Consider the following 11,010-nt stretch of genomic DNA (forward strand, 5'->3'; position numbering starts at 1 on the left):
AACTCAGAGGTTTGTGGAGTTTCAGGAGGAAAACGTCTCCAGTGACTCTAGTTCACTGGTTTCATGTGATTCCATTTGATTTATACATTTTCTCTTTGGACACGTACACTACCGTTCAAACGTTGTGTGTTTTCCATGAAAACTCACACTTTTATTTATCAATAAGTTGCAAAATGAATAGAAAATATAGTCAAGACATTGAAAAGGTTAGAAATAATGATTTTTATTTGAAATATGAATTTTGTTCTTCAAACTTTGCTTTCGTCACAGAATGCTCCATTTGCATCAATCACAGCATAGCAGACCTTTGTCATTCTAGATATTAATTTGTTGAGGTAATCCGTAGAAACATCCCCCCACGCTTCCTGAAGCCCCTCCCACAAGTTGGATTGGCTTGATGGCACTTCTTGCGTACCATACAGTCAAGCTCCTCCCACAACAGCTCAATGGGTGGAGATCTGGCGACTGAGCTGGCCGCTCCATTACACACAGCTCACCATGTGCCTGCTTCTTCACTCAATAGTTCTTTCATCATGTGGAGGTGTGCTCTGGGTCATGGTCCTGTTGTAGGAGGAGCGCTGTCCACAGGGTGTGGCATGGCGTTGCAAAATGGAGTGATAGCCTTCTTATTTAAAATCCCTTTTACCTTGTACAAATCTCCCACTCTACCAGCACCAAAGCAGCACCAGACCATCACATGACCTCCACCATGCTGGACAGGTGGGGTCAGGACTCTTCCAGCATCTTCTCACCTGTTCTTCTGTTTGATCCAAATACCTCAAACTTTGATTCTTCTGTCCATAACACTTTGTTCCAATCTTCCTGTGTCCAAGGTCTGTTCTTTTGCCTTAGTCTTTTTTTAGTCTTTGCCTTAGTCCTCTAAGGCGATTAGCAAACACAATGTACCATTAGAGCACTGGAGTGATAGTTACTGGAAATGGGCCTTTATACACCTTTGTATATATTTCATTAAAAAACAGACGTTTCCACCTAGAATAGTCATTAACCACATTAATAATGTATAGAGTGTATTTCTGATTAATTTAATGTTATCTTCATTGAAAGAAACTGTGCTTCTCTTTGAAAAATACAAACATTTGTAAGTGACTCAAAACTTTGAACTGTAGTGTATATAAATAGTTTTCACAATAAGAGGCAACATATAATTGATATATGTTATACACATAGAAGTAAAAGTATTCTGCTCATCATGGTGAGAAGTTGTTGTGTATAAATCATTAGCACAAAAGATGTTGGATATTATTTTAGATTTTCCCATTGGACGAGGTAACTAACATTCCACTCTGGGAACATGTGGTAGGTTTGATTTCTAAAGTTATTTTCCAGTTGGACACTAGAGGGGAGCAGCATCATCATTATTAACAGCAGTAAGTGAATTCTTACCAGACACTAGAGGGCAGCAGAGGACAAGTTATAATCCTGACTGCAACTAACTGATGACGTTTAACTTCTATGACACTTTATAATTATAATGATACAATAATAATAAACTGATTTAAGAACGTTACTTGTTCTATTTTATGACACATGACACACGGAGCTTCTCTTTCCAGCTTCTCCTTCCTCTTCTCCATCCCTATCCCCCTTCCCCGGAATCCCTTTGCTTTATCACCCGCAGATCCAGGGCCTCTGTGGCCGCACCATGGATTACGGTTTGTGGATCGCGCACCGGGGGTCGCGGTGTTGGATCCAGTGTGGCGGATTCTGAGTCATGTGGGCTGATCGTGGTGCTGGTGGCGGACCCTGTGTCGCGTTGGCATTGGGCACGGGCGGTGGACCAGGACCGCAGTGGTGGCTTGTGATGGGTCCTCCTGGTGGGCGGCGGTGGACGGTGACTGAGGACTGAAGTGGCGTCTGGTCTGGATGGTGGATCGTGGTCTAGATGGTTGCTGAGCATGGACTGTGCTTCATCAATGCTGCTAGAGACTTTGATTATTGATGATGTTCTCCTGCACGTGGCATCTATTGCACTTCTGTCCGTCCTGGGAGAGGGATCCCTCACATGTGGCTCTCTCTGAGGTTTCTACATATTTTTACCCTGTTAAAAGGGTTTTTTGTAGTTTTTCCTTACTCTTGCTGAGGGTTAAGGACAGAGGATGTCACACCCTGTTAAAGCCCTATGAGATGAATTGTAATTTGTGAATATGGGCTATACAAATAAAATTTGATTGATTGATTGATTGATTTAAGTCACGTCATGTTCTGAGGCTCGTTCGGTTTCCTTTGTTTAATCTTTAATCTAAACATCGTAAAGTGAATTTAAAAGACAATGAAGATGAAATATAAACATTTATAAATATATTCAGACTCATACACATGAAGCTCCATCTTGTTTTCAGCAGCAGACATTTGAAGCTTCACCACGAGCAGCGTGTCAGAGACTGAAGTTTCATAACGTTCCCCTCACGATCCTTTCACTGCTGAACTCAGTTTATTATTTTAGTTTCCTCTTTACACCCCCCCCCCCCCCCCCCTCGTCAGAAAACCACACGACAGCTTCAGCTGAAGCAGCTTCCTCCTCCTCTGTCGGCCGCAGGGGCTGATGGGAGGTTCCAGGACCTGATCTCACAGCTCGTTCCTCGTTAGAGCGCCACTTCTCCTCAGGTCCACCCGAGGAAACCCCCCCCACCACAACATGCTTCTCCTCCCAGCGGCTGCTCTGTGCTGCCTATGTTCAGGTGAGTGTTTCCAGCCAATCAGGGGCTCACAAGCTCCACCTCACCTCCACACTCACCTCCGTCCATCTGTCTGTCCACAGCGCTGGTTGCCACAGCAGCAGAGCTGACTCAGGACCAGTTGTCTTTGACCAGTAGAGATGGTGGAGAGGCCTCGTTCAGCTGTGGAGGAACTGATCAGAGTGGATACATAAGATGGTTTCAGAAGAAAGACACAGGAACATTCACACTGATTCTTCGTATTAGTACAAGTGATGGTGAAATTAATAATGGTTACAATCATCCTCAGAAAGATGACTTCACAGCTGAGAGACAACAGAACAGCTGTGAGTTGAAGATAAAGAAAGTTAAACCCTCTCATGCAGCCACGTACTACTGCGCCCGTTGGGACTCTGGAACCCACAGTGATACATGATGTGTGCAGCCTGAACAAAAACCAGTATGAGGAGCAGTGGGAGAGAGAAGTAAACCACAGCGTCACATGTCTCCCCTCCACCGACAGCTGCTCTCCACCTTCTGTTCTAAGACTCGTACGTTCAGCCACGTCTCCACAGGTTTGCTGTCGTTCCACAGACAAACCTTCTCCATCGCCGCCCTTTAAAGACCAATCAGAGCAGGAGTCTCGTCTCCAGCTGGTTCTCTGTGATTGGACGGCCGGAGGAATCGGGCCTGTGACAGAACTCTGACAGTTCAACCCTCCACCAACACTTTGCTGATCCAGAAGAAAGAACCGCTAACGTTCAGGGCTCAGGTGGAAAAGGACAAAGAAGAAGTAGAACCACTGAGCTGTGGTGGTGTTCCTCCACCAACCAGGCAGCTTCAGTCCCTCCAGCTGGGACATGTGACCCGCACATTAACATGAGGTCACTGGGACCTTTGACCTCTGGGGTCTGATTATTTAATCTTTGAGTCCAAGTGATAACTGGAGAAATATGAAGAAATGATCTAAAGACATGTTTGATGGAAACGTGTTAAAATGGACAAAACATGTTCTGTGAGGCCACAGTGACCTTGACCTTTGACCTTTGACCAGGTCGTCCCTGAGTCCAAGTGAAGGTTTGAAGCAGATTTGAAGAAACTCCGTCAAAGTGTTTGTGAGATATCGTGTTCACACGACTGGGATGGACACTCTGAGACCAGAAGAAGAGAAAAGAAACTAAATTCATGAAATCGTGTGAAACATGAAAATCATCAACGTTTTATATCGTAGTAAAGATGTTTCATAAAGAACTCATCAGCAGCTAGAGCACATGATGATGAACGACTGGTTAATCCTGATGAGCTGCGTCTGTCATCTTATTGGTCCCTACACTTTATGATGTCATTTTATGACATCATCATGACATCATCAAGACATCATTAACCCTTTATCCTCCAATAATCCGAAAATACTAATATTTGCTCATAATCACTAAACACAAAGACCAGCTGAGATCTGAAAGTATTGGACAGAATAACGTTTGACCAGATGGTGGCGCTACATGAAAAGTCCAAAGCTCATCAGAGTCAGTGCGGTTCATCCTGAGGGGAACATGAATGTTGTGTTGGCGTGAACATGAGCTCAGATGGTTTTTGTCTGAGTCTCTTTCACTGTGTGGTTGATCTTCGGCTCAGGAACCAAATTGTTCGTAACTGGTAAGAAACTCTTTCATTTCCCTTCACTGGTTCCATTGTTGAAGATGTGATGAAGGATTTGAAGCATGTTTGATTTTTCCTCGTTGGGACAAACTTCCTCTTTCAGACTTTCTGAAATGAACAAACGTGTGACAGTGAAATGTCGCTGCACATCAGACACAATCCTCTTTTTCTGCTTCAGGTTTGTTCAGAGTCTAAAAGTCTCAAACGTTTTCTGGATTCTCTTCAGCTGCTGCCGAAGGAATCTGAGTTTTCTTTCCTCTCCTGAAATAAATTCACAGCTTCACGAGCGTCCGTGGAACCTTCAGCCCCGAGCGCTTTGAGACGACTCGTTACATCTCATCTGAAACCAGAAACCTTTCCACTTTCAAAAATAAGATCAATTTACTGAGTTCTCGTCTCAAGATGAATATTTTAATTTAAATCATCATTTTCATGATAACATAAAATCTACTTAAATAATTATGAAAGTCGCTTAAAAATACCAGACTGATATTTAGGTTTTTAATATAATGCCTGCTGATATATATCAATCTATATATTTTACTAAATCAGGGAAAATACATTTAGTATTTAATGTTAAAGATGTGTTTCAGATTAATGCAATTTCCCTTTAATGGTGAATGTGTATTTTTGTGTATAAACAATAATGAGAAATATATTTGAAATAAATTAAAGACAAATAGTTTTGTCAATAAACTAATGTTTTTTCATCATATACCAAATATCTGTTTTATGATAATATTCTTAATATGACTTAAATATTTTTTGTATCACAACTTATATTTGGTTTGAGGTAGAATTTTTTTTTTAAGTTATGAGGGAAGACTTCAGTGTAAAAACTTCATCACGCAATTATAAATATTTAATACATAACCGACATAAAATAATTATTTTTATACATATATATGAATATGTATAAACAAATCATATAAATCTGTCTCAGTATAAAAGATAGTTACATCTTTACACTTTGTAATAAACAACAACCAACCATTAATGTTTTGTGTGTATTAGCAACACAATCCTGTAATATTTATATATTTCATTGTATTTTAAATGATAAAATGTGTGAACATGTACACACATTTACAATATGATAGTAACAGTGATAAATCTATAAATCTATGATCAGATGAAGTTGAGCGGCTGTGGCTCTGATGATATCTGAGATGTGGAGCGATGCCGTGCAGCAGCTGAATCTATCTGTGAAGTATCGATGAGGTGTTTCCAGGATCAGACTGTGAAGTGCAGAGTTGTGTTCATGTGCATGTGTGTTGTCACACGTCAGATCGGCCGGTGGTGACGCCGGTGGTGAGCGTGTACCCGGCAGCTTCCATAGCCGCCCTGGACGGGAAGAGCTCCCTGCTGTGTGTGGCCTCCAACATGGTTCCTCCTCTGGTCCAGTTCTCCTGGACAAGACAGAGGGAGGGTGGTCCTCTGGAGACGCTGTCCTCTGATGATGGAGAGCAGCTGGAGCTCAGAGGAGCAGGACGCACCGCCGCCATCATGGTGGTCGACCGGCACGCTAACTACACATACAACTACCAGTGCCACGTCAGGCATGAGGGAGGTGCAGTGGAGGCCCCGGCAGAGCAAGGTGAAGGAGGTTTGGTGACTGTGGTGAGCTTCATGTGTCTGTGTCTTTAGTCCAGAGCGTGGACTTTCAGTTTGAGAGCAGGACTTATTGATTTCACATTTTGTGAAGCTTTCGTTCAAAACCCTGCACTTGCACTCAAACAGCCTCCGCTTGTGCTCTAACTGAGGCAAGAACCAGGATCTCAGCTTCAGCTCTACTTCTGACAGGAAGCCGGAGTCCTCATGAAGCCGCGGAGGGCCTGAGGACGTGAACCTGGTTAAATCAACCGCCCGTCCGCTAGCTCACAGATGTTGACACTAACGCACTGACAACGAGGACGGGACAATTTCATTTGTTAATATTACACCTGGAATTCTATTGGTCGGGACATTTTGACAGATTTGTTGCAAATAACAATCTGAGTTAAAGTTAAGTTAAAGTTAAAAGTTAAAGTTTAAAGTTAAAGTTAAAGTTAAAGTTAAAGTTAAAAGTTAAAGTTAAAGTTAAAGTTAAAAGTTAAAGTTTAAAGTTAAAGTTAAAGTTAAAGTTAAAGTTAAAGTTAAAATTAAAGTTAAAGTTAAAAGTTAAAAGTTAAAAGTTAAAAGTTAAAAGTTAAAGTTAAAGTAGCTTTATTGTCAATTTCTTAACATGTTCAGAACATACAAGGAATCGATACAACGTTTCCCACTCTCCCACAGTGAGACATATAAAGTGCACAGGCACAACAGAAGACACAAGACATTTCCTAATACTAAGTGAACATACAGAATTTTTTAAGTACAGCAGCATAAGGTTCTCTAAAAGTGTAAACGTAGTGATTTAAGTGATAAAGTGCAAACAGTACAAGAAGTACAAGAGACAGTTTGCTGCAGAGTCCTGAGTGTTTTTAGTTTTTTTGGGGGGGGGGGGGTTAAGCCTCCAGTCAGACTAGAGGATATGGCTGGGGGGAGTGAGGGGAGAGAATTTAGCTTCCTGACAGCTTGGTGTATGAAACTATTTCCGAGTCTGGTGGTGCGGCAACGGAGGCTCCTGTACCTTCTTCCAGAGGAGGCTGAACAGACCGTGTGCGGGGGGGCTGGTGTCACTCACGATCGAGGTGGCTTTCCGGGTGAGGCGGGTGGTGTAAGAGCAGAAGTTTCACGTGAACAGAAGCAACGTGACCACGAGGAGAAGCTGAAGCTGGAGCTGACATAGACACAAAACATCTGAGTGCAAGCAACAAAACATCTGAGTGCAAGCAGGGTCTCTGTGAGAGTGAATGTTGGGTTTTGAGTGACAGCTTTATAAAACATGAACATGAAAGATAAGATGAGAGAAGTTCTGCCTTCAAACTGAAAGACCAAGTTCTGAAAACTCATGCGAGGACTGAGCCTGACTTCTGGATTCTTTCAGTGGTTTGTGCTAATCCAGCACCGACGCCTCCAGCACCGACGCCTCCAGCACAGACGACTCAAATACCGACGACTCCAGCACCGACGCCTCCAGCACCGACGCCTCCAGCACCGACGACTCCAGCACAGACGACTCTAGCACCGACGACTCCAGCACAGACGACTCCAGCAACGACGCCTCCAGCACAGACGCCTCCAGCACAGACGCCTCCAGCACAGACGCCTCCAGCATCGACAACTCCAGCACCGACAACTCCAGCACCGACGCCTCCAGCACCGACGCCTCCAGCACAGACGACTCAAATACCGACGACTCCAGCACCGACGCCTCCAGCACCGACGCCTCCAGCACCGACGACTCCAGCACAGACGACTCCAGCACCGACGACTCCAGCACAGACAACTCCAGCACAGACGACTCCAGCACCGACGACTCCAGCACAGACAACTCCAGCAACGACGCCTCCAGCACAGACGCCTCCAGCACAGACGCCTCCAGCACAGACGCCTCCAGCAACGACGGCTCCAGCATCGACAACTCCAGCACAGACGCCTCCAGCACAGACGCCTCCACCACCGACGCCTCCAGCAACGACGCCTCCAGCACAGACGCCTCCAGCACAGACGCCTCCACCACCGACGCCTCCAGCACAGACGCCTCCAGCAACGACGGCTCCAGCATCGACAACTCCACCACCGACACCTCCAGCACCGATGCCTCCAGCACAGACGCCTCCAACACCGACACCTCCAGCACAGACGACTCCGGTACAGACGACTCCAGCACCGACGCCTCCAGCACAGACGCCTCTGGCGGCCTGGGCCTGGTCTCAGCGGCAGGTGAAGCTGCTGTGGCTGCTCTACACGCTGCTGATGGTGAAGAGTCTGGTTCACTGCGGTGGACTCGCTCTGATCCACATCCTGAGGAACAGGGAGCGTCCAGCCGCTGCTCACCAGACCACGGAGTTTCCTGCAGCAGCTTCAACTTCTCACTGACTCCTGTTCACTTCACTCTGCTTCTCTTTCACTGCAAACATTCATCTGAACTGTAACTTTGCAAAGTATCAAATAAAGATTTTATTCTGAAAACATTAAACATAAAAATAAAACACATCTCATCTCCTTTACATCTGGTGTGAACTGACTCCTCGTCTTTGTGCATCAATAATAATTCACACTGACAAAAGTAAGAATTTCTTCTGTTGAAACTATGATTTCCAGTTGATAAAAGTAAAATCCAGATAATGTTATGAAGTTAAAAAAAATATTAAACTAAATACAAGTTTTTTCGTCATAAATAAAGGATTGTTTATTACTGTAATTCAGTACGATTGAGATCAACTGTTAACACTTTGCTGTTAAAACTTATTTTTGTTATAAATTCACAGTTTAGCCTAATTATTGTAGTTATTCTGCTTATAGCCTGATTTTACTCTCATTGATATTTGTCCGCTGCAGAGGAACTGGAGCTGAACTTTACAAACTTATAGAGACAGAAATATCCAGATGTTTGAGGACAAAGATTTTCATTAGATTGAGATCAATGTAATAACAAAGTGAAGACGTCTCATGAACTGAACCTCGTTGGTCTCTGCTCATGAAGCTTCGTCTGGAAACTGGGACAGAAATTCATCCTGGTTCTGTTTTCTGTTTTCAACAATCAGGTTTTATCTTTATCATGAGGACAAGTTGTTGCCTTGTGTGTCTGTGTGTGTGTGTGTCTGTGTGTGTGTGTGTTGCTGAGCGGCGTCAGGAGTGTGTTTGTGTGTCTCTGTGTGTGTGTGTGTTTTGCTGAGCGGAGTCAGGAGTGTGTTTGTGTGTGTGTGTGTGTGTGTGTTGCTATCAGGATATCAATCTGTTGTGGTGGTTTGACAAACAGCCGTCGACAGTTGAGTTGTGTGGTTTCTGTCGAGGTTTTAACTTCAACAACACGTCGACAGTTTCCAGCTTCAGACCGTGAGACACAACTTCAACTCAGAGACTCATCAGCTCTGATCAAACATTAATAACAAATACACAACAGGAAATCTGTTATATTCTGTCTTTGAAAACTGTTTGGATCCTGTTGTTGTTGTTGTTGTTGTTGTTGTTGTGTCCCTTTCATTTGTTACATTAACACAGTGGTACATTTATTTGTTATGATGGTTTTATATGAAGCTCAGCTGGAATAAGAACGTTGATTTATTCTTTGAATAAAACAAACTGTGAAACGTCTCATTGCATTTCTTATTTTTAGAATGAATAATAAATTGGTTCACTTCTCAGAACCAAGTTCCAAAGTGCTTGAGAAAGTCAAATGAACATGAAACCAACACTCCCAGTGTCCAACAGTCAACTGGACGTCAGAGGACAACACCAGGTCCCACATGCAGCTGGACGTAGGGAGGGACACTCGGACCTGGGGACTCAACCAGTCCTGCTCATCACATGGCACAGGAGAGCTCCTCAGGTCAGGACTCAGCCGTCCACCTCTAAAGGACAAGGGACGCTCATCTGAAGACAACTGTCCACATGCTGTCCAGGGAGGACAGATGGTCTGAACCAGGAGTAAGAGAAGCCGTCTACGTCTAAAGGACAAGGGGGAGTGAGGGGGGGGGGGTATTAATGGGTGAACTATCCCTTTAAATCTGACTCTTCCTCCATCCTGCTGCAGCCTCCCTCCCCCCCTCTCTCTCTCTCTCCCCCTCCAACTCCCCCCTCTCTCCCTCTCCCTCTCTCTGTCTCACTCGCCCTCCCCCTCCATCTCTCTCTCTCTCACTCTCTCCACCTCCCTCCCTCTCTCTCTTTCTCCCTCCCTCCCTCGCTCTCTCGCACTCTCTCTGTCTCACTCGCTCCCCCCCTCCTTCCCTCTCTCTCTCTCTCGCTCCCCCCCTCCCTCTCTCTCTCTCTCTCTCCCTCGCTCTGTCTCACTCGCTCCCCCCCTCCCTCTCTCCCTCTCCCTCTCTCTGTCTCACTCGCCCCCCCCCCCTCCCTCTCCCTCTCCCTCTCTCTCTCTCTGCAGCGGCCGCTCATCACACAGTCAGGACCACAGGACCGAGCCGAGCCGAGCCGGGACATCTATCGAATCAAGGCACCATGACAGAAACGAGCAGAACCCACGTCATCCTGTTGTCCTGCGGCAGCTTCAACCCCATCACCAAGGGACACATCCATATGTTCGGTGAGTGCGTGTGTGTATGCGTGTGTGCGTGTGTTTGTGTACGTGTATGTGTGCGTGTGTGTACGTGTATGTATGTATGTGTGTGTGTGTGTGTGTGTGTGCGCGCGCCGTCCAGCAGGGTGGTGCTGAAGTGATCGAACCGAACGCAGTAAACACAACCCAGACAGTAGATGATGTAACCCGGGTCAGGAGGCGGAAGTGTTCCGTGTTAAAGCTCCGCAGGCCTCGTGACGCAGCCCAGAACCGAACCTTCAGGATCCTCGGGGATCCTGGAGGTTCAGGCACAAACACGCTGCCAACACACCGAGTCTAATGGAAGGGAGGACACTGGGACACTGATGCCTTGCTCAGGGGCATCTAGAGGGAAGCCAACCGGCAGAGCAGAAACTGATGATTCACAGACGAGGATACATCTTTACAGCTGCTGGGGAGATTTGATTCGAGTCACTAACAGATGTGGGTCGAACCTGGAATCTAAACTGTAAACATTTACATGTATTTTGTTCATATTAAGGAATTTAACCCTAGAAAAATAAATGGAATAATTCA

The 11,010-nt window shown here is 45.1% G+C and overlaps 2 protein-coding genes across 2 annotated transcripts in view; both read left to right on the forward strand.

The window, feature by feature from the left end:
• Positions 1 to 697: 697 nt before the first annotated feature.
• On the forward strand, positions 698 to 9,798 carry LOC133968405 (uncharacterized). The gene is made up of 7 exons (XM_062404401.1): positions 698 to 725; positions 2,714 to 3,100; positions 4,278 to 4,331; positions 5,623 to 5,931; positions 7,303 to 7,642; positions 7,696 to 8,141; positions 9,623 to 9,798. The coding sequence occupies exons 1-7, from the start codon at positions 698 to 700 to the stop codon at positions 9,796 to 9,798; spliced, it is 1,740 nt and encodes a 579-aa protein (XP_062260385.1).
• A 472-nt stretch (positions 9,799 to 10,270) lies between these two features.
• Positions 10,271 to 11,010, forward strand: part of nmnat2 (nicotinamide nucleotide adenylyltransferase 2) — a 7,445-nt gene continuing 6,705 nt past the window's right edge. The window contains exon 1 of the mRNA XM_062403494.1: positions 10,271 to 10,461. Within this exon, the coding sequence (XP_062259478.1) occupies positions 10,377 to 10,461 (85 nt within the window). The 5' untranslated portion in view covers positions 10,271 to 10,376. The remainder of the gene's footprint in view (positions 10,462 to 11,010) is intronic.

The sequence above is a fragment of the Platichthys flesus genome, chromosome 14 (genome assembly GCF_949316205.1).
Source record: "Platichthys flesus chromosome 14, fPlaFle2.1, whole genome shotgun sequence".
Lineage (NCBI taxonomy): Eukaryota > Metazoa > Chordata > Actinopteri > Pleuronectiformes > Pleuronectidae > Platichthys > Platichthys flesus.

What these genes read in the sequence shown, in the direction of transcription:
- LOC133968405 (XM_062404401.1), top strand. Translation starts at nt 698, where the DNA reads ATGACCTCCACCATGCTGGACAGGTGGG. An exon ending in TTGGGACTCTGGAACCCACA is followed by an intron (nt 3,101 to 4,277) that starts GTGATACATGAT and finishes TTTTTGTCTGAG; the next exon opens with TCTCTTTCACTGTGTGGTTG. An exon ending in GGAGGCCCCGGCAGAGCAAG is followed by an intron (nt 5,932 to 7,302) that starts GTGAAGGAGGTT and finishes GGATTCTTTCAG; the next exon opens with TGGTTTGTGCTAATCCAGCA.